The sequence below is a fragment of the Bombina bombina genome, chromosome 2 (genome assembly GCF_027579735.1).
Source record: "Bombina bombina isolate aBomBom1 chromosome 2, aBomBom1.pri, whole genome shotgun sequence".
NCBI lineage: Eukaryota > Metazoa > Chordata > Amphibia > Anura > Bombinatoridae > Bombina > Bombina bombina.
The window spans coordinates 1,117,794,075-1,117,818,895 of record NC_069500.1 but is presented as its reverse complement, the minus strand read 5'-3'; the positions used below and the strand labels follow the sequence as shown (position 1 = coordinate 1,117,818,895).

Sequence of the window (24,821 nt, the reverse complement as noted above, 5' to 3'; positions counted from 1 at the left end):
TGTATAGGCATTGCCCGTAAAAGGGCATTTAGCTCTTTTACATGCCCAGACCCTAATCTAAAAATAAAACCCATCAAAAAAACCCTTAAATAAACACTAACCCCCGACGATCCACTTACAGTTATTGAAGTCCCACTTGAAGTCTTCATCCAGGCAGCCACTTCAATCTTCATCCAGCCGACGAAGTCCTTATCCAGGCGTCAAGAATTCTTCATCCAGACGGCATCTTCTATCTTCATCCATCCGGCGAGGAGCGGGTCCATCCTGAAGACATCTGGCGTGCAGCATCCTCTTCATACGGTCGCTGCTGTAAACTGGAACTTCAATGCAAGTGACGTCATAGAAGATGGCGTCCCTTGCATTCCTATTGGCTGAAAGATATCAATCAACCAATAGGATGAGAGCTGCTAAAATCCTTTTGGCTGTTCCAATCAGCCAATAGGATTTGAGCAGCTCTCATCCTATTGGCTGTTCCATTCAGCCAATAGGATTGAGCTCTCATCCTCAAGGGGGACTTCAATAACTGTAAGTGGATCGTCTGGGGTTAGTGTTAGGTTTATTAAAGTTTTTTTGGGTGGGTTTTATTTTTAGATTAGGGTCTGGGCATGTAAAAGAGCTAAATGCCCTTTTAACGGCAATGCCCATACAAATGCCCTTTTTTAGGGCAATGGGGAGCTTAGGTTTTTTTAGATAGTTATTTTATTTGGGAGGTTGGTTGTGGGGGTGGTGGGTTTTACTGTTGGGGGGTGTTTGTATTTTTTTTACAGGTAAAAGAGCTGAATTATTTTGGGCAATGCCCTACAAAAGGCCCTATTAAGGTTTTTTTTATTGGGGAGGGGTATTTTGATAGGGCTATTAGATTAGGTGTAATTATTTTTTTATTTTTGATAATTTGTTTCTTATTTTTTGTAATTTAGTGTTTGTTTTTGTAATTTTGTTTTTTTTTCTTTAATTAGATACTTTTTGTAATTTTTAGAGTAGTGTTAGGATTTTTTTTAATGTGTAGTTTAGTTTAATTCAATCGGTAGCTAGTTTAATTGTAGTTTAATAATTATCTTAGTTTAATTGTTAGTTTAAAATTAATTTATTTAATTTGATAGGTAAATTTTAATTTAACTTAAGATAGCGTAATTGTAATTTTAATATAAAGTTAAGGGGTTAATAGTTTATTTTAGTATATTTCATTGTGGGGGGCTTTTGGGTTAGTGGTTAATAGTTTATTTAAGTATATTTCGATGTGGGGGGCTTGCAGTTTAGGGGTTAATAGGTTTATTATAGCGGTGGTGTGGGCGGACGGCAGATTAGGGGTTAATAATATTTAAATAGTGTTTGCGATGCGGGAGGGAAGCGGTTTAGGGGTTAATAGGTTTATTATAGTGGTGACGATGTCAGGGAGTAGCGAAATAGGGGTTAATACATTTTAATAGTGGCGGCGATGTCCGGAGAGGCAGATTAGGGGTTAATAAATTCATTATAGTGTTTGCGATGCGGGAGGGCATCGGTTTAGGGGTTAATAGGTCGTTTTTGGGTGTTAGTGTACTTTTTAACACTTTAGTTATGAGTTTTATGCTACAGATTTGTAACGTAAAACTCATAACTACTGACTTTAGATGGCGGTACGGATCTTGTGGATAACGACAAGACTCGTAATAGCAGCATTAGGGAAAAAGCAGCGTTATGGGCCATAACGCTGCTTTTTCAATCATAATGCCAAACTCGTAATCTAGCTCTACAATTGTTTGTTTAAATTCATGCAGAGCTAACATATTTTTCACATTCTTTGCTTTTTTGAAAACTACCTGTGGTTTTTCACTCAGATCATTTCCTAATATTGAGTTCAATATTAAAACATGTCAATGTTTATTTAATATCTTATTTATTTTTCTGTGTTGTACATTATAAGTACTAATAGAAGGAACAGATTACCTTCTTTTTAGATTGATAAATTTCACTACAAATATTCTTGAATAGAAGATCCTTTTGATTTATATCCCTGACCTTTAGTTTTATTTTCTCTATTTCTTTCTTTTTTAAATCCTCTGGTTACAGACCTTTCTTCTAGAATTTTTGCTTGTACATCATAGTCTTCCGTTTTTGTACAATTCCCTTTGGGATGTTATTTTTCCATTTTTTATGATGACTGCTTTGGGCATGGATATAATCATTTGCATCTACTGGTTTAAAATATGTTTTTGTTATTATTTGTTGACTTTTAATATTTATATCCAAAAAGTTGATCTTATTGGTACTAAATTCATGTATAAATTTAAAGCCCACACTATTTGAATTAATATCCTCAATAAATAATAGCAGTAGCTCCAACTCTCCTCTCCATTTAAATAACATATCATCTATGTATCTTCTATACAGCACTAGGTTCATCTCCCAGTATGATCCAAAAATATAAAGATCTTCCAAAACAAAACCATAAATAGGTTGGCATCATGGGGGGGGGGGGGGGCAAACCTAGTACCCATAATTGTGCCCTTTTTTTGTAAAAATATCCTGTTTAAGAATGAAAAGGAATTATTTGTAAAAATGGATTCTATGCATTGCAATACGAAACTGGCTTGCATATGTGACATACTTACTGAATTTGAAGTAAACAACAGTTATTTGATACATTGTCTATCTGTTTGTAAAGTTACATCGAGCTAATAGGACAGTGATTGATCCATGTTGGTCACTTGACCCAAGAATAACAGAATGGAGGTCCCAATATACGAGTCAAGCTATACAGTACCTATATGTACTGACACAGGAGATTACAACAATATCTGTAATATACTATTGAGCCTTTTATGCAGGTCATAAGAACAGACTGTTTTTAGCCTTGTGTATTTATACACATCACAGAGGATATAGGCAATATTAACAGATTCCTTTTTCTTTTTTTGAACTTCAGGTGCAATATATACTTTTAATGTGCATGTGGGAAGTGCACACTCAGTTTTCCATTGTGTATTAGGCATTAATTTATATTAAAGGGACATGAAACCCAACATTCTCTTGGTATCCTTTGCTGAAAAGTATATCTAGATAGGCTCAGGAACTTGGAATTAGCTGCTGATTGGTGGCTGAACTTGTATGCCTATTATCATTGGCTTGCAAATGTGTTCAGCCGGCTCCCAGGAGAGCATTGGTGCTCCTTCAATAAAAGATACCAAGAGAATGAAGCAAAATTGATTACAGGAGTAAATTGAAAGTTGTTTAAAATGTATTATCTATCTTAATCATAAAATAAAGAAATTTGGTTTCATGTCCCTTTAAATAATTGTGATCCATATTTTTGTCTTTAGCTTGTTTTAGCACTCACTTTATCAATTTCATTCTTATAAAAGAAATATAACAAAATGCAAAAAATATAATTTTGGTAGGGGAAAAAGATCACAAGATTCAAAGAATACTTCATGAACTGGAAATGTAACATAGGAAACAACTGGTTTTCGAGGAAGATTGCCCAATATCCAGCATCTAGTGAAAAACATAATTTATGTAAGAACTTACCTGATACATTCATTTCTTTCATATTAGCAAGAGTCCATGAGCTAGTGACGTATGGGATATACATTCCTACCAGGAGGGGCAAAGTTTCCCAAACCTCAAAATGCCTATAAATACACCCCTCACCACACCCACAATTCAGTTTAACGAATAGCCAAGAAGTGGGGTGATAAGAAAGGAGCGAAAGCATCAAAATAAGGAATTGGAATAATTGTGCTTTATACAAAAAAATCATAACCACCACAAAAAAAGGGTGGGTCTCATGGACTCTTGCTAATATGAAAGAAATGAATTTATCAGGTAAGTTCTTACATAAATTATGTTTTCTTTCATGTAATTAGCAAGAGTCCATGAGCTAGTGACGTATGGGATAATAAATACCCAAGATGTGGAACTTCCACGCAAGAGTCACTAGAGAGGGAGGGATAAAATAAAGACAGCCAATTCCGCTGAAAAATAATAATAATCCACAACCCAAAACAAAAGTTTTTAATCTCAAAATAATGAAATTATAAGCAGAAGAATCAAACTGAAACAGCTGCCTGAAGTACTTTTCTACCAAAAACTGCTTCAGAAGAAGAAAACACATCAAAATGGTAGAATTTAGTAAAAGTATGCAAAGAAGACCAAGTTGCTGCTTTGCAAATCTGATCAACAGAAGCTTAATTCCTAAACGCCCAGGAAGTAGAAACTGACCTAGTAGAATGAGCCGTAATTCTTTGAGGCGGGGGATTTACCCAACTCTACATAAGCATGATGAATCAAAGACCTTAACCAAGACGCCAAAGAAATGGCGGAGGCCTTCTGACCTTTTCTGGACCCAGAAAAGATAACAAATAGACTAGAAGTCTTTCTAAAATCTTTAGTAGCTTCAACATAATATTTCAAAGCTCTTACTACATCCAAAGAATGTAAAGATCTCTCCTTTGAATTCTTAGGATTAGGACATAATGAAGGAACAACAATCTCTCTACTAATGTTGTTAGAATTCACAACCTTAGGTAAAAATTTAAATGAAGTCCGCAACACTGCCTTATCCTGATGGAAAATCAGAAAAGGAGATTCACAAGAAAGAGCAGATAACTCAGAAACTCTTCTAGCAGAAGAGATGGCCAAAAGGAATAGAACTTTCCAAGAAAGTAATTTAATGTCCAGAGAATGCATAGGTTCAAACGAAGGAGCTTGTAAAGCCCTCAGAACCAAATTAAGACTCCAAGGAGGAGAAATTGACTTAATGACAGGTTTGATACGAACCAAAGCCTGTACAAAACAATGAATATCAGGAAGAATAGCAATCTTTCTGTGAAAAAGAACAGAAAGAGCAGAGATTTGTCCTTTCAAGGAACTTGCAGACAAACCTTTATCCAAACCATCCTGAAGAAACTGTAAAATTCTAGGAATTCTGAACGAATGCCAGGAGAATTTATGAGAAGAACACCAAGAAATGTAAGTCTTCCAGACTCGATAATAAATCTTCCTAGACACAGATTTACGAGCCTGTAACATAGTATTAATTACTGAGTCAGAGAAACCTCTATGACTAAGAATCAAGCGTTCAATTTCCATACCTTCAAATTTAATGATTTGAGATCATGATGGAAAAAAGGGCCTTGAGATAGAAGGTCTGGTCTTAACGGATGAGTCCAAGGTTGGCAACTGGCCATCCGAATGATATCCGCATACCAAAACTGTGAGGCCATGCTGGAGCCACCAGCAGCACAAACGAACGTTCCATAAGAATTTTGGAAATCACTCTTGGAAGAAGAACTAGAGGCGGAAAGATATAGGCAGGATGATAATTCCAAGGAAGCGACAACGCGTCCACTGCCTCTGCCTGAGGGTCCCTGGATCTGGACAGATACCTGGGAAGTTTCTTGTTTAGATGAGAGGCCATCAGATCTATTTCTGGAAGTCCCCAGATTTGAACAATCTGAAGAAATACCTCTGGGTGAAGGGACCAATTGCCCGGATGTAACGTCTGGCGACTGAGATAATCCGCTTCCCAATTGTCTACACCTGGGATGTGAACCGCAGAAATTAGACAGGAGCTGGATTCCGCCCATACAAGTATCCGATATACTTCTTTCATAGCCTGAGGACTGTGAGTCCCACCTTGATGATTGACATATGCCACGGTTGTGACATTGTCTGTCTGAAAGCAAATAAACGATTCTCTCTTCAGAAGAGGCCAGGACTGAAGAGCTCTGAAAATCGCACAGAGTTCCAAAATGTTGATTGGTAATCTCGCCTCCTGAGATTCCCAAACCCCCTGCGCTGTCAGAGATCCCCATACAGCTCCCCAACCTGACACACTCGCATCTGTTGAGATCACAGTCCAGGTTGGGTGAACAAAGGAAGCCCCTTGAACTAAACAATGGTGATCTATCCACCACGTCAGAGAGTGTCGTACATTGGGATTTAAGGATATTAATTGTGATATCTTTGTATAATCCCTGCACCATTGGTTCAGCATACAAAGCTGAAGAGGTCGCATGTGAAAACGAGCAAAGGGGATCGCGTCCAATGCAGCAGTCATGAGACCTAGAATTTCGATGCACAAAGCTACCGAAGGGAATGATAGAGACTGAAGGTTTCGACAGGCTGAAACTAATTTCAGACGTCTCTTTTCTGTTAGAGACAAGGTCATGGACACTGAATCTATTTGAAAACCCAAAAAGGTTACCTTTGTCTGAGGAATCAACGAACTCTTTGGTAAATTGATCCTCCAACCATGTTTTTGAAGAAACAACACAAGTTGATTTGTGTGAGATTCTGCAGAATGTAAAGACTAAGCAAGTACCAAGATATCGTCCAAATAAGGAAATACCGCAATACCCTGTTCTCTGATTACAGAGAGAAGGGCACCGAGAACCTTTGAAAAGATCCTTGGAGCTGTTGCTAGGCCAAACGGAAGGGCCACAAATTGGTAATTCTTGTCTAGAAAAGAGAATCTCAGAAACTGAAAGTGATCTGGATGAATCGGAATATGAAGATATGCATCCTGTAAATCTATTGTGGACATATAATGCCCTTGCTGAACAAAAGACAGAATAGTCCTTATAGTTACCATTTTGAATGTTGGTATCCTTACATAACGATTCAATATCTATAGATCCAGAACTGGTCTGAAGGAATTCTCCTTCTTTGGTACAATGAATAGATTTGAGTAAAACCCCAGACCCTGTTCCAGAACTGGAACAGGCACAATTACCCCGGCCAACTCTAGATCTGAAACACATTTCAGAAATGCCTGAGCTTTCACTGGGTTTATTGGAATGCGAGAGAGAAAAAGTCTCTTCGCAGGTGGCCTTACCTTGAAACGTATTCTGTACCCTTGAGAAACAATGTTCTGAATCCAAAGACTGTGAATCGAATTGATCCAAATGTCTTTGAAAAATCGTAACCTGCCCCCTACCAGCTGTGCTGGAATGAGGGCCGCACCTTCATGTAGACTTGGGAGCTGGTTTTGACTTTCTAAAAGGCTTGGTTTTATTCCAGATTGGAGAAGGTTTCCAGACAGAATCCGTTCCTTTAAGGGAAGGGTCAGGCTTCTGTTCCTTATTCTGACGAAAGGAACGAAAACGATTAGCAGCCCTGTATTTACCTTTAGATTTTTTGTCCTGAGGCAAAAAAGTTCCTTTCCCCCCAGTAACAGTTGAAATAATAGAATCCAATGAGAATAGTGTATCCAGGCGCCAACAAATGGAGGCTAAGGTTAAGGTTTGTCAATATTTAATCAAGATAATTCTTCTCTTTTCTACAGTTTAGTAGTTAAACACTTGTTAAGACAATTTAAAACAATTTAAAACAATAATATGGTGATTAAAATCTATCAGAGACGCATGGATCCACGCTAAAAAATTGAATTAAAAAACCGAATTAAAAAACAATAATCTATAATCTTAAACTTTAAGCAGGGTATAAATTTTAACAATTAGGTGTGATGGTGTGTATGAGCTTCTGCTCTACACTGTGATTGTGATGCGAAATCAATTAGTGAACATTTTGTATTAAAAGACAATAGCAAAAAATAACAAAAAATCAAATAACAAAACGTTAATCCTGTGAAAAAAACAATCTGCAAACAGTTCTGTGAGCAAAAAATAGTCCTGTGAACAAAAAATAATAATAATAGTAGTAGTATATAGGCAGTCCTGTGAGCAAAAGAATAATAATAATCCTGTGCAGTTTATAAAAAATGGAAATCAATTCAGTTGAAAACAGTTGAAAACAAAAACTCGCTCCTGTGCGAGAGAAAAAAAAAAACACTTCTGTGTGGCAAATATCCAAAAAATGTGATGTGTGTATCAAAAGAAAAATGTTGGAAAAACGATGCGAGGAATGAAATGATAAAAGACAGTGCTCTGTGGAGACTGAGCTCCAAGTTCAAAGTAAAAACAATGTGAAAACAATTTGCTAGAAGTAACAGACAAATATGCCGATCGATAAAAACCTGTGGGGAAAAAAATAGATACAATGTGTAGATAATATTTCAATCGTACCCTCCTAGTGGAATATAGCTTACCAGGTCTACGCGTTTCGGCCTTATCTAGGCCTTTATCAAGACTAATGGTAAGCTGGTTGTTTAGGCCTTATATAGAGAACTCTAATCCGTGACCGGAAGTGCCAATTATCTGTGACTTCCGGTTACTCGTTGTGATAGTTGTCTCTATATATATATATACTTATTTTATATAAGTGATATTTTATATATCTAGTGGTATATCATCTTATATAATGCCACAAGGGGTTTGTTTGGGGCACCTTTGGGGTGTTTTATTCTTTCTTAACCTCCGTTTGTTTGATTACGTCACTTCCGGTTGGAGATAACTGGCCAAATCGTGCCTAAATTTCACTGTTAGAGACCAAAATTCTGGTCAAACCTTTATTATTATTTGTAATTATTTTGTTATATAATCATGATTGATCAGGATCCATTTATTTCGATCTCTTATATCTATTAGTTTTAGTTCCGATTTCCGGAAGACCCCATTGGATGTGACGTCACCACTGGTATACATTGATGATTGGTTTAACTAGTATGGCCCTATCAGCAAAGAGTGTAGTTTGTGTAAGATGAGGGGAAGTTCAAATGGTATCTCTAATTCTGCCTATTGGGAATAGATACTTGCTGACATTATTCCTAACAAATTACGAAAACTGGCGGAGCTTGAAATTCTAAAATTGTATAAGTTACGAAAGTTAATAGAGCACTTTTTCCATTTTCGTATACGTTTCTCATAAAATTCAGAGTGGGGTTAGATATTATCAGTATTACCTTGTATTCATCAAATAAAGACCTTATATAATTTGCCTATGTCTGCATAATATTTTCTTTCTATTGTGTATGTGAAATTTCTCCTATAGTGAATCGTTAGTTAATTTAACAATATAGTCTATATTGATGTGTTCCTTTATGTTGTATATGTAAACATTTATCCATAGCTAATTGCTATTATAATAGTTTTAATCCACTTGTTCTATAAGTATGCCTTTTTGGGTTAAAAACTATGAAAGATATTCTTTACCTACATATTACGTTACTACAGTTGCTATTCATAGTTGCTCCAATTATTAAGTGGATACACACTAAGTTTAAGAAAAAAGGTCGTGTCTTAACTTGTGTGCTTTAACTTTTAGATATGTGTGCTTTAATTTTTAAATAGATGGGTGAATGGGGGTTTGTAGTCATGAGAGAAAAAAAAATGGTGTTTATATAATATCTGGACGAGTTTTGACCATAATTACTTTATCAATTAATAGATTTGATAATGTATTTGTACAGTGTGAATCCGAAAGTTGGTCTAAAACTTTCCCTTGATAATTAGACTCTAAATTAGGAGTTGATACATTTTAATTCTTTTTGGGGTTGAGGGTAACTACGAAGTAGGGATGAGATGGTTGTCTATTTTTACTTTGCTTTTGAAGCTTAGACTGCAAAGAGACTGCGATCTCTAGAGAATATTCTAGAGGAATTTTTGAATTTTTATTACATTTTTAGAGAGACGGCTAAAGTATCCTTGGCTGGAATGTATCTTTAGATACATAAATGTGAAACTGCCGTAATTTATTAAACTCAGGAAGGGGAAATGTAAAGGAGTCACGTACATATAGATAGAGTATGTTAAAGGAACCGTCCTATATGCGTTCTAGATCTTTTTGCTAGCCTCTAATTCTTTTATATAGAGGCTGCTTGCTCTTATAGATGTAATTTATTTCATCAATGCTTACTGATGTTTTTCTTCAATAAAGACTTATACTCAGAGGGGAGATAATCATAATTTTGATTTTGATCTTAATTTTCATTGGGCCAAATTAGAGGAGAGGGAAATACATACATATATACATATATATATATATATATATATTCATATATATTCTCGGTATGAGCTTAATTAGATCAGATGAGACAAGTCTTCCTTATTGTTCAATCCTTTTGGGTGGAGACAGTCTAGATTAAAGATCCACTTTGATTCTGCGGATAACAGTTTTTTTGTGTAGTTTCCACCTCTCCAATCTTTTCCAATTTTCTGGATGCCCATATAGGTTAATTCTTTGATGTTTCCCTTATGTTTGATTGAAAAATGTCTGTACAAGGCTGTGTCCATATTCAACTTCTCTATTAGTAGTATGTGTTCGCGTATCCGGTCTTTTAGGATTCTTGACGTCTGGCCCACGTATTGAAGACCACATGAACACTGTAGCATGTATATCACTCCACTGTCTTGACATCTAATTAACTCTTTCACTTTGTATTCTTCTTTAGTTGTGAAGCTGCAAAACGTGTTAGATTTCTTGCCACATTTGCAAGCCTTACATAGTAGACATGGAAAGAATCCTTTCACTTCTTTTCCAAATATGTCTGTTACCCCTTTCTTCTTCTTCTTCTCTATAGTTGGGGCTAGTCGACTCTTCAAATTTTTGGTTTTTCGGTATACGAACTTTGGTTTCTGTGGTAGTTTGTCCCCAATTAGATCATCATCTCTATACCGAAAAACCAAAAATTTGAAGAGTCGACTAGCCCCAACTATAGAGAAGAAGAAGAAGAAAGGGGTAACAGACATATTTGGAAAAGAAGTGAAAGGATTCTTTCCATGTCTACTATGTAAGGCTTGCAAATGTGGCAAGAAATCTAACACGTTTTGCAGCTTCACAACTAAAGAAGAATACAAAGTGAAAGAGTTAATTAGATGTCAAGACAGTGGAGTGATATACATGCTACAGTGTTCATGTGGTCTTCAATACGTGGGCCAGACGTCAAGAATCCTAAAAGACCGGATACGCGAACACATACTACTAATAGAGAAGTTGAATATGGACACAGCCTTGTACAGACATTTTTCAATCAAACATAAGGGAAACATCAAAGAATTAACCTATATGGGCATCCAGAAAATTGGAAAAGATTGGAGAGGTGGAAACTACACAAAAAAACTGTTATCCGCAGAATCAAAGTGGATCTTTAATCTAGACTGTCTCCACCCAAAAGGATTGAACAATAAGGAAGACTTGTCTCATCTGATCTAATTAAGCTCATACCGAGAATATATATGAATATATATATATATATATATATGTATATATGTATGTATTTCCCTCTCCTCTAATTTGGCCCAATGAAAATTAAGATCAAAATCAAAATTATGATTATCTCCCCTCTGAGTATAAGTCTTTATTGAAGAAAAACATCAGTAAGCATTGATGAAATAAATTACATCTATAAGAGCAAGCAGCCTCTATATAAAAGAATTAGAGGCTAGCAAAAAGATCTAGAACGCATACAGGACGGTTCCTTTAACATACTCTATCTATATGTACGTGACTCCTTTACATTTCCCCTTCCTGAGTTTAATAAATTACGGCAGTTTCACATTTATGTATCTAAAGATACATTCCAGCCAAGGATACTTTAGCCGTCTCTCTAAAAATGTAATAAAAATTCAAAAATTCCTCTAGAATATTCTCTAGAGATCGCAGTCTCTTTGCAGTCTAAGCTTCAAAAGCAAAGTAAAAATAGACAACCATCTCATCCCTACTTCGTAGTTACCCTCAACCCCAAAAAGAATTAAAATGTATCAACTCCTAATTTAGAGTCTAATTATCAAGGGAAAGTTTTAGACCAACTTTCGGATTCACACTGTACAAATACATTATCAAATCTATTAATTGATAAAGTAATTATGGTCAAAACTCGTCCAGATATTATATAAACACCATTTTTTTTTCTCTCATGACTACAAACCCCCATTCACCCATCTATTTAAAAATTAAAGCACACATATCTAAAAGTTAAAGCACACAAGTTAAGACACGACCTTTTTTCTTAAACTTAGTGTGTATCCACTTAATAATTGGAGCAACTATGAATAGCAACTGTAGTAACGTAATATGTAGGTAAAGAATATCTTTCATAGTTTTTAACCCAAAAAGGCATACTTATAGAACAAGTGGATTAAAACTATTATAATAGCAATTAGCTATGGATAAATGTTTACATATACAACATAAAGGAACACATCAATATAGACTATATTGTTAAATTAACTAACGATTCACTATAGGAGAAATTTCACATACACAATAGAAAGAAAATATTATGCAGACATAGGCAAATTATATAAGGTCTTTATTTGATGAATACAAGGTAATACTGATAATATCTAACCCCACTCTGAATTTTATGAGAAACGTATACGAAAATGGAAAAAGTGCTCTATTAACTTTCGTAACTTATACAATTTTAGAATTTCAAGCTCCGCCAGTTTTCGTAATTTGTTAGGAATAATGTCAGCAAGTATCTATTCCCAATAGGCAGAATTAGAGATACCATTTGAACTTCCCCTCATCTTACACAAACTACACTCTTTGCTGATAGGGCCATACTAGTTAAACCAATCATCAATGTATACCAGTGGTGACGTCACATCCAATGGGGTCTTCCGGAAATCGGAACTAAAACTAATAGATATAAGAGATCGAAATAAATGGATCCTGATCAATCATGATTATATAACAAAATAATTACAAATAATAATAAAGGTTTGACCAGAATTTTGGTCTCTAACAGTGAAATTTAGGCACGATTTGGCCAGTTATCTCCAACCGGAAGTGACGTAATCAAACAAACGGAGGTTAAGAAAGAATAAAACACCCCAAAGGTGCCCCAAACAAACCCCTTGTGGCATTATATAAGATGATATACCACTAGATATATAAAATATCACTTATATAAAATAAGTATATATATATATAGAGACAACTATCACAACGAGTAACCGGAAGTCACAGATAATTGGCACTTCCGGTCACGGATTAGAGTTCTCTATATAAGGCCTAAACAACCAGCTTACCATTAGTCTTGATAAAGGCCTAGATAAGGCCGAAACGCGTAGACCTGGTAAGCTATATTCCACTAGGAGGGTACGATTGAAATATTATCTACACATTGTATCTATTTTTTTCCCCACAGGTTTTTATCGATCGGCATATTTGTCTGTTACTTCTAGCAAATTGTTTTCACATTGTTTTTACTTTGAACTTGGAGCTCAGTCTCCACAGAGCACTGTCTTTTATCATTTCATTCCTCGCATCGTTTTTCCAACATTTTTCTTTTGATACACACATCACATTTTTTGGATATTTGCCACACAGAAGTGTTTTTTTTTTCTCTCGCACAGGAGCGAGTTTTTGTTTTCAACTGTTTTCAACTGAATTGATTTCCATTTTTTATAAACTGCACAGGATTATTATTATTCTTTTGCTCACAGGACTGCCTATATACTACTACTATTATTATTATTTTTTGTTCACAGGACTATTTTTTGCTCACAGAACTGTTTGCAGATTGTTTTTTTCACAGGATTAACGTTTTGTTATTTGATTTTTTGTTATTATTTTTTGCTATTGTCTTTTAATACAAAATGTTCACTAATTGATTTCGCATCACAATCACAGTGTAGAGCAGAAGCTCATACACACCATCACACCTAATTGTTAAAATTTATACCCTGCTTAAAGTTTAAGATTATAGATTATTGTTTTTTAATTCGGTTTTTTAATTCAATTTTTTAGCGTGGATCCATGCGTCTCTGATAGATTTTAATCACCATATTATTGTTTTAAATTGTTTTAAATTGTCTTAACAAGTGTTTAACTACTAAACTGTAGAAAAGAGAAGAATTATCTTGATTAAATATTGACAAACCTTAACCTTAGCCTCCATTTGTTGGCGCCTGGATACACTATTCTCATTTGATTATATCTAGGTGGCAGCTAGGTACCACCATCATCCGGGCACACAAGGTATAGTTGGCGCTGAGATATACATACACTTAAATAATAGAATCCAACTGGGAACCAAATAATTTATTACCTTGGAAAGAAAGAGCAAGCAAAGTTGATTTAGAAGACATATCTGCATTCCAAGTTTTAAGCCATAAAGCTCTTCTAGCTAAAATAGCTAAAGACATATACCTAACATCAACTCTAATGATATCAAAGATGGCATCACAAATACAGTTATTAGCATGTTGAAGAAGTTTAACAATGCTATGAGTATTATGGTCTGATACTTGTTGTGCTAAAGCCTCCAACCAAAAAGTGGAAGCGGCAGCAACATCAGCCAAAGAAATAGCAGGCCTAAGAAGATTACCTGAACATAAATAAGCTTTCCTCAGAAAGGATTCAATCTTCCTATCTAATGGATCCTTAAAGGAAGTACTATCTGCCGTAGGAATAGTAGTAAGTTTAGCAAGAGTAGAGATAGCCCCATCAACTTTAGGGATTTTGTCCCAAAACTCTAATCTATCAGATGGCACAGGATACAATTTCTTAAACCTTTGAGAAGGAGTAAATGAAGTACCCATATTATTCCATTCCCTAGAAATTACTTCAGAAATAGCATCAGGGACAGGAAAAACTTCTGGAATAACCATAGGAGGTTTAAAAACCGAATTTAAACGCTTAGTAGATTTAGTATCAAGAGAACTAGATTCCTCCATTTCTAAAGCGATTAAAACTTCTTTAAGTAAAGAGCGAATAAATTCCATCTTAAATAAATATGAAGATTTATTAGTGTCAATATCTGAGACAGAATCCTCTGAACCAGAAAAATCCTCATCAGAAACAGACAAATCAGAGTTATGACGGTCATTTAAAATTTCATCTGAAAAATTAGAAGTTTTAAAAGACCTTTTACGTTTATTGGAAGGAGGAATAACAGACATAGCCTTCCTAATAGATTTAGAAACAAATTCTCTTATATTAACCGGAACATCCTGAGTATTAGATGTTGAGGGAACAGCAACAGGTAATGGTATATTACTAATGGAAATACTATCTGCATTAGCAAGCTTATCATGACATTCATCACAAACTACAGCCGGAGGAACAGTTACCAAAAGTTTACAACAAATACACTTAACTTTGGTAGAACCAGCATCAGGCAGCGTCTTTCCAGAAGTAGATTCTGATCCAGGGTCAATCTGAGACATCTTGCAATATGTAATAGAAAAAACAACATATAAATCAAAATTATCAAATTCCTTAAATGACAGTTTCAGGAAAGGGAAAGAATGCCAATGAACAAGCCTCTAGCAACCAGAAGCAATGAAAAATGAGACTGAAATAATGTGAAAAAAAGGTGGAGACAAAAATGACGCCCACATTTTTAGCGCCAAAAAAGACGCCCACATTATTGGCGCCTAAAATTATTTGGCGCCAAGAATGATGCCACATTCGGAACGCCGACATTTTTAGCGCAAAACGTCAAAAAATGACATAATCACGAACAACTTCCGGCATCAAGAATGACGCCGGAAATGACAAACAGAATTTTTTTGAGCCAAAAAAATCTGCGCCAAGAATGACGCAATAAATTGAAGCATTTTCAGCCCCCGCGAGCCTAACAGCCCACAGGGAAAAAAGTCAATTTGAAAACAATTTTTTAAGGTAAGAAAAAAATTGAATATTCATATGCATTAACCCAAATAATGAAACTGACTGTCTGAAATAAGGAATATTGATCATCCTGAATCAAGGCAAATATAAGTTTAAAGACATATATTTAGAACTTTACATATAAAGTGCCCAACCATAACTTAGAGTGTCACAAAAAATAAGACTTACTTACCCCAGGACACTCATCTACATATAGTAGATAGCTAAACCAGTACTGAAACGAGAATCAGTAGAGGTCATGGTATATAAGAGTATATCGTTGATCTGAAAAGGGAGGTAAGAGATGAATCTCTACGACCGATAACAGAGAACCTATGAAATAGATCCCGTAGAAGGAGACCATTGAATTCAAATAGGCAATACTCTCTTCACATCCCTCTGACATTCACTGCACTCTGAGAGGAAAACCGGGCTCCAGCCTGCTGCGAAGTGCATATCAACGAAGAATCTAGCACAAACTTACTTCACCACCTCCACGGGAGGCAAAGTTTGTAAAACTGAATTGTGGGTGTGGTGAGGGGTGTATTTATAGGCATTTTGAGGTTTGGGAAACTTTGCCCCTCCTGGTAGGAATGTATATCCCATACGTCACTAGCTCATGGACTCTTGCTAATTACATGAAAGAAATAAAGGTTTTAAAAGATTTTTAATCAGCAACTTGACCAAGGTCTGCAGGAGTAGTATCTACCTGTAGCCCTAGTGAGGTAACACTGAAGGACAGGCTTAATCCTGCTCAAAATCCAGACAGAACTAAGAGTAGGAGGGGCTTGTGGTAACACTGAAACTTAGGTAGTAGTAAACTTGGGGAGCGGTAAGTTATATCTACTCTGAGGGGGAGAAGGGTTCTCTGTTATGAATATTAAACAGGGGGAGTCAAGATAATGATTTTCTTGTTATATCCGATTTGTAATTTGTGCTGCATAACAACATCAAAAAGAAACACTCTTAATAAACTTGAGAGCCACAGAAATGTAAAAAAAAATTACCAAAAAACACCTTAGCAGAATACAAAGCTATTGCATGGCAATATCTAATGTATTGGAAGGAGAGACACAAAAAGTCAGTTAACACAGGCTAATATATTAAAAGTATATTGCTGACATAAAAAGGTCTTGCTCATTTATTTTTAGTAGTTATACTTTTCAGATTTTATTTTTACATGCACGTTCAGTCATTCCTACATCAAAACAATAATTTTTAAATGCCATGTTTTCCCTTTCATTTTTATTACAATAAACAGATTTTTGGTAAAATATTGGTAATAAAACAGCTTGTTTCAGTGTCATTGGCTACGCTAATGGGGCTGGTATTGGTAACAGAAATTAAGTCTTAAAGGGAAACTGCATACTATAACCCAAACAAGGATGTGGTGTGTGGTGCACAGATTATATTTATAATCTGGTGCCTAAATTAGCATGGAAATCTGCACTGCATGCATGCAGTGCATATCTTACCATTACAACAAAACATTTGTTTTTATTTAAATGATGCTTTCTAGCAGTGTATCAAAAGAAAGTTAACAGGGGCTATAGAGCTACAGCATACTTATGCCAATTTATGTCCCTTTCAGAAAACCCTACAAAGTGTCTTTAGTCTTAAATAATAGTGCAATCAGTGTATAACCCTTCTCCTCCATGTACCCTTCTATAATTCTTTATCACACATGTCTTAGCTTTTACCCTTATCCCATTTTTTCTTTGGAATGCTCTTACCGGACCTCCGATGGTTAACAGCATCAACTACATCTTGTTTGAGGCCCCTTGTCATCGATTAGATCACCAATGTGTGTTCCAGTTTCAAACGCAATCTCAGCGTTCACACTCACACAGCGTCTCTCCCAGGGTCTGCGGTCATGTGACTTGCCTCAACATGTGTATTCGGCTGGCCAATCTGGAAACCGGTAAAGAGTGAATTGCTCCAATGTCCTCCAAAAACAATGAGTGTGAAAGTGCACTTTACTGATAAGTATGTTCAAAACATACTTATTATGAGTGACATACTTATTATCAGTGAAGTGCACTTTCACGTAACTCTTCGTTTTTATAATCAATGCTGTGAACCATCGGAGGTCCGGTAAGAGTGTTCCAAGGAATACAAAACTTTATTTCATCAATTGAACTCCACATTCAATGAATCATTTAGTGTCTTTCATACAGAGTATCTATTTGAGACTTTGCTTTATAGTGTTTACATCCGGATTTCAATATATCGTGCTTATATTTTAACTATTGTATGTTGTGGCCACAACTTTTTTCTGTGATTTTATCTAATATTTTATTAAAATATAGATTCATTCGATTTAGATGACATTTTTATTTCTACTATATTTTATTTGCACTTTTATCTGTCCATACAGACCCCTGCTTTTAGCAGTTTTGGGAGATCACTGATAATCTGTGGTGAACATAGAGGTGTGAGCTTTATACAATTCTTGTTTGTTTTGTCTCAAAAGTACCCATAGCTGTTTGGTGAAGATCAGATGAGACACACATTAGTTTACAGTTTTTAATCAGCATAATTTTTACACATTAACTTGAGCTAATGTCAAGAATACAGAGCAATTTCTTAGTTAAATTTACAAAAAAATAGTCTCTGGTTATTATCTTACACAGACAAGAGCCTTTTAATCTAATTTTTTTATAACGAAGTCAGTCTATATATTATGAAGAACTGTACATCCTATTTGGACAGAATGATATCCAAATGTATACAATGCATTTTCATCTAAAAATAAATATTACATTTAAATACTACATATATAGTACTATCATTTTTAATGATACTCAACGTGCATGAGTCTCATTATGGAAGCATTTCATAACTTTCCATATTAAAACTGTAAAGTTTGGGGATTTTAGATTATTTATAGCATAAAGGGAATTATACTTTATGTTTATATACATTGATTTTAAGCACAGACATTGCAGTGTCATGCTTCCATTTTTTTTAAAAAAAAGCCATATTTCCATTACAATTACATGTCATCTACAATGTAAGATATTGCTTTGCAAATGTAGACAAGATCACAAGTCAGATTTAGACAATGTGATGAGAAAGCTTATTTTATATTCAGAGAGACAGTGTTATCATAAATATACTAGCCAATAAATAACATTAAAGAACAAGAAGCAAAATGGAAATAATGCTCTTGAGTAAAGATCAATTCGTTTTGCTTCTGATGGAATCACTGGTTTCGCAGGAGGTGGTTTTTTGTTGTTCTTTGCTTGAGATTTTCCAAGACCATTGTTGACCTCAATTGGTTTTCCATAACAGTCATAATTGGACAACTCAAAGTCTCTTGGTAAGCTTCCAACAATACTGAAGTCATTGGACCTCAAGTCAGACTTGGAAGTACACACTTTCTTGCACCGGTTTTCTGCAACCTAGAAAACAATAGAAAAGAATATTTCCAAAATAGTGCAAAATGAAAAATAAACAAAATATGTTCATTATAAACAAGTGGGGGGCTCTTTAAAGTAAGACTCACAATCCCAGGTCACAAGGCTAAACATTGATAAAGAAATCTCTGCTTAACAAGAGATGAATGATAACAGCTGACTTGCACATAAAACCAGCCCAAGCTCATATAAAAATATCCTTAAAGGGCCATCGTAATCAACCTTTTTCTTTAATTCATCTAAATTAAGGTATTTTAAAATTTACTTATTTTTCCCTTTTAAAAAAAAAAAATAAAAAAAAATCTCAGGTTCCTGTACCGAATAAATCAATCCATCTACAATAGAAAAAAGAAGAGCCAACAGTCTTTATAAACCAGTGAGTATTCATAAGAAGTTTAAAGCCAATATTGCAGTATTTATTTCTATTTAAATGTTTACAGATTGAACTTAACATTTACATTTTGACATGTGCAAATGTTTTTTATATACATGGCAAACATTTTTTAATGTACAATCTTCCTTTAAATTTATATGAAACCCAAAACTTTTCTTTTGTGATTAAGATAAAGCATAAAACTATTCTCAACTGAAGGGATACCATGGTAGGTGTCTGGAACACTAAATGGCAGAAAATAGTGCTGCCGTCTAATGCTCTTGCAGATGGATGCTGCCGTCTAATGCACTTGCAGATAGTATTCTTGAAAAACAGCTGCCATATAGTCCTACACAAGTGTGAATGTTTCTGCGCTTATTTTCCTGCTTTTCAACAAAAAATACAAAGAGAACAAAGAAAATGTGATAATAGAAGTAAAGAATAGAAGAAAGTTGTTTAAAATCGGAATCATGATTTGATTAGAGTTTGAACACTGCTGATTTGCATTCTCAACTCCTTGGATATCCTTTTATATCCCTTTCCTGTTTTATACAGTTCAACTACCTTTTCCCGCAGATCCTTTGACAATTCTTTCGCTTTCCCCATGACTCAGACTCCAGAATCGTCAGTGCAGCACTGGACGAAAGATGCAAGGGTCTGTCAGGAGTCCAGAAACTCATTGACCTTTTATACACACACAGTAATTACAAGAAAACAGATCACAGATGAGGATGGTTACCTTTAATAGCCATTCAAACCCCTTTGTGTCAACTTGTGTGCACGTTATCAGGCCAAAACCACCAGGGTATGTAAACTTTTGATCAGGGTGATTTGGGTAGTTTCTGTTGTCATGATTTAAAAAGAGTAAACATGGTTGATTGATAATAAATGGCTTCAGCCAAACACTAACCATGAGTGAAAGAAAAGTTTTTGTGTTATCATTCATATTCTCTGAAAAATGGTGAAGAAATCATAAATTCTGCCAGGGTATGTAAACTTATGAGCACCCTCCACCCCATTAATACATCCTCCTGGGTCAACTACCTGGGTGCATAAATGTAGATCATACAGAAGCCAAAATAAATGCACTCACAGGAATTTGTGTCATCAGTGAAGTCAAAATGTATTTACATTAAATTTTGACTTCACTGATGACACAAATTCCTATGAGTGCATTTATTTTGGCAAATATATATATATATATATATATATATATATATAGTTACTGGAACGGATGTTGTCCCAGACTTAGAGCTATAGGCACCATAGGTTGGGCCCTGCAAGGAAGGAGATTCTTGACACAACTCCAAAATAAAATTGAGTGGCTGTGTGAGTAAGGAGCTTTGTGGTACCACCCCCTAGGAAAGACTGAATGGCTGTGAGAGATGTATGACAGAAATACACTAAGCCTATTTCAGAGTTTCTTCAATTGGAGGTAAAGATAGCGGCATCCTTTTTCCCTACTCCACAGTGAAATGTATGTGATCTCCTAAGGACTGTGCAGGTATGAAATACCTTTTTCTACACCGTTATGTAAGCAGAAGATAACACATTAATCATCAGTAGGGACGCCCTATAAAGGCGTCCCTACTAATGATTAATGTGTTATCTTAAGCACATAAGTACTCGTTCAGCAAGGCATAGCTCCCTCTTATAACATAAAGGAGTAATCTATTATCTAGGAGATTTTTTTTTTATTTCATCCTAACCGACATGCCCTGGATTTTGGGGATATTACACTAATAATTCACTATTTGTCCCCCCATACCTTACTATAACAAGAGACTGTAAGGACGGTACATGTTCTCTTTATACACTCCCGGGAGTTCTTTTTATTTCTGTGACCGGTCACTTGAATTGCATGCAATATAATTTTCTGCCATACTTGGTACATTAGGATTTATGTACTAGAATACTATACATTTTTCTTTTATTGATTTAATTTTTATTATTTATAAATTTTATTATTTTTCTGATTTATTGTATATTTTTAGCTTGATACATATTTAACTGATTGCAAGTTAAATATTTAAGCTCATTTGTTGTTTGGATAGCTGGCATCCTAGATATGGGTGTTCAATACATTTTTGTGACTATCAGTGTAGATTAAGATTAATTAATTAAGATTAATTAAGGAAAGCTGTTTCAGTTGAATCGGTTTTCTCTATTTTTCTTCCAGCCCCCTCTTTTTCATTATTTACTTTCTATCTTCTGCACCATCATTCTGTAAGATTTTTGCAAACAGAATGATGAAGATAACTTGTAAATTAATTGTGGATTAGTGAGGTTAGCCATTTTATATATATATATATATATAGGCGGGATCAGACTGATATACTACAGGAAAGTTTTACTCTGTGAAAAGCATTGCTGGGCTAAAAGAAGTTGCACCCAGGTGGTAAATCGCCATAGAACAGGCTAACAATGGTATTGAGCTGGATGTTCGTTCCTGTGAGTGCATTTCTCTCTGTATGTATTTAGTCTCCCTAAGGGAAAAAGGGGCAACCAGACGTGGACTCCTTGCTCAGTGTGCTTAGAGGAATGTGGCTACACCTCACTGACGAGGCCCAATGAAGGCCGAAACGATCGTCTGGGGTTGCTGTATTCCTTGTTCAGAGAAGAATTGCCTGGTATTTCGGTGCTGGACTGACCGTAATAGGCGGGATCAGACTGATATACTACAGGAAAGTTTTACTCTGTGAAAAGCATTGCTGGGCTAAAAGAAGTTGCACCCAGGTGGTAAATCGCCATAGAACAGGCTAACAATGGTATTGAGCTGGATGTTCGTTCCTGTGAGTGCATTTCTCTCTGTATGTATTTAGTCTCCCTAAGGGAAAAAGGGGCAACCAGACGTGGACTCCTTGCTCAGTGTGCTTAGAGGAATGTGGCTACACCTCACTGACGAGGCCCAATGAAGGCCGAAACGATCGTCTGGGGTTGCTGTATTCCTTGTTCAGAGAAGAATTGCCTGGTATTTCGGTGCTGGACTGACCGTAATAGGCGGGATCAGACTGATATACTACAGGAAAGTTTTACTCTGTGAAAAGCATTGCTGGGCTAAAAGAAGTTGCACCCAGGTGGTAAATCGCCATAGAACAGGCTAACAATGGTATTGAGCTGGATGTTCGTTCCTGTGAGTGCATTTCTCTCTGTATGTATTTAGTCTCCCTAAGGGAAAAAGGGGCAACCAGACGTGGACTCCTTGCTCAGTGTGCTTAGAGGAATGTGGCTACACCTCACTGACGAGGCCCAATGAAGGCCGAAACGATCGTCTGGGGTTGCTGTATTCCTTGTTCAGAGAAGAATTGCCTGGTATTTCGGTGCTGGACTGACCGTAATAGGCGGGATCAGACTGATATACTACAGGAAAGTTTTACTCTGTGAAAAGCATTGCTGGGCTAAAAGAAGTTGCTCCCAGGTGGTAAATCGCCATAGAACAGGCTAACAATGGTATTGAGCTGGATGTTCGTTCCTGTGAGTGCATTTCTCTCTGTATGTATTTAGTCTCCCTAAGGGAAAAAGGGTCAACCAGACGTGGACTCCTTGCTCAGTGTGCTTAGAGGAATGTGGCTACACCTCACTGACGAGGCCCAATGAAGGCCGAAACGATCGTCTGGGGTTGCTGTATTCCTTGTTCAGAGAAGAATTGCCTGGTATTTCGGTGCTGGACTGACCGTAATAGGCGGGATCAGACTGATATACTACAGGAAAGTTTTACTCTGTGAAAAGCATTGCTGGGCTAAAAGAAGTTGCACCCAGGTGGTAAATCGCCATAGAACAGGCTAACAATGGTATTGAGCTGGATGTTCGTTCCTGTGAGTGCATTTCTCTCTGTATGTATTTAGTCTCCCTAAGGGAAAAAGGGGCAACCAGACGTGGACTCCTTGCTCAGTGTGCTTAGAGGAATGTGGCTACACCTCACTGACGAGGCCCAATGAAGGCCGAAACGATCGTCTGGGGTTGCTGTATTCCTTGTTCAGAGAAGAATTGCCTGGTATTTCGGTGCTGGACTGACCGTAATAGGCGGGATCAGACTGATATACTACAGGAAAGTTTTACTCTGTGAAAAGCATTGCTGGGCTAAAAGAAGTTGCACCCAGGTGGTAAATCGCCATAGAACAGGCTAACAATGGTATTGAGCTGGATGTTCGTTCCTGTGAGTGCATTTCTCTCTGTATGTATTTAGTCTCCCTAAGGGAAAAAGGGGCAACCAGACGTGGACTCCTTGCTCAGTGTGCTTAGAGGAATGTGGCTACACCTCACTGACGAGGCCCAATGAAGGCCGAAACGATCGTCTGGGGTTGCTGTATTCCTTGTTCAGAGAAGAATTGCCTGGTATTTCGGTGCTGGACTGACCGTAATAGGCGGGATCAGACTGATATACTACAGGAAAGTTTTACTCTGTGAAAAGCATTGCTGGGCTAAAAGAAGTTGCACCCAGGTGGTAAATCGCCATAGAACAGGCTAACAATGGTATTGAGCTGGATGTTCGTTCCTGTGAGAGCATTTCTCTCTGTATGTATTTAGTCTCCCTAAGGGAAAAAGGGGCAACCAGACGTGGACTCCTTGCTCAGTGTGCTTAGAGGAATGTGGCTACACCTCACTGACGAGGCCCAATGAAGGCCGAAACGATCGTCTGGGGTTGCTGTATTCCTTGTTCAGAGAAGAATTGCCTGGTATTTCGGTGCTGGACTGACCGTAATAGGCGGGATCAGACTGATATACTACAGGAAAGTTTTACTCTGTGAAAAGCATTGCTGGGCTAAAAGAAGTTGCACCCAGGTGGTAAATCGCCATAGAACAGGCTAACAATGGTATTGAGCTGGATGTTCGTTCCTGTGAGTGCATTTCTCTCTGTATGTATTTAGTCTCCCTAAGGGAAAAAGGGGCAACCAGACGTGGACTCCTTGCTCAGTGTGCTTAGAGGAATGTGGCTACACCTCACTGACGAGGCCCAATGAAGGCCGAAACGATCGTCTGGGGTTGCTGTATTCCTTGTTCAGAGAAGAATTGCCTGGTATTTCGGTGCTGGACTGACCGTAATAGGCGGGATCAGACTGATATACTACAGGAAAGTTTTACTCTGTGAAAAGCATTGCTGGGCTAAAAGAAGTTGCACCCAGGTGGTAAATCGCCATAGAACAGGCTAACAATGGTATTGAGCTGGATGTTCGTTCCTGTGAGTGCATTTCTCTCTGTATGTATTTAGTCTCCCTAAGGGAAAAAGGGGCAACCAGACGTGGACTCCTTGCTCAGTGTGCTTAGAGGAATGTGGCTACACCTCACTGACGAGGCCCAATGAAGGCCGAAACGATCGTCTGGGGTTGCTGTATTCCTTGTTCAGAGAAGAATTGCCTGGTATTTCGGTGCTGGACTGACCGTAATAGGCGGGATCAGACTGATATACTACAGGAAAGTTTTACTCTGTGAAAAGCATTGCTGGGCTAAAAGAAGTTGCACCCAGGTGGTAAATCACCATAGAACAGGCTAACAATGGTATTGAGCTGGATGTTCGTTCCTGTGAGTGCATTTCTCTCTGTATGTATTTAGTCTCCCTAAGGGAAAAAGGGGCAACAAGACGTGGACTC

The 24,821-nt window shown here is 36.7% G+C and overlaps 1 protein-coding gene across 1 annotated transcript in view; it reads right to left on the bottom strand.

Moving 5' to 3' along the window:
• Positions 1 to 17,953: 17,953 nt before the first annotated feature.
• The window catches only part of GLRB (glycine receptor beta), a 437,385-nt gene continuing 430,517 nt past the window's right edge, over positions 17,954 to 24,821 (bottom strand). Inside the window, exon 10 of the mRNA XM_053703772.1 lies at positions 17,954 to 18,845. Coding sequence (XP_053559747.1) covers positions 18,549 to 18,845 — 297 coding nt within the window. The 3' untranslated portion in view covers positions 17,954 to 18,548. The remainder of the gene's footprint in view (positions 18,846 to 24,821) is intronic.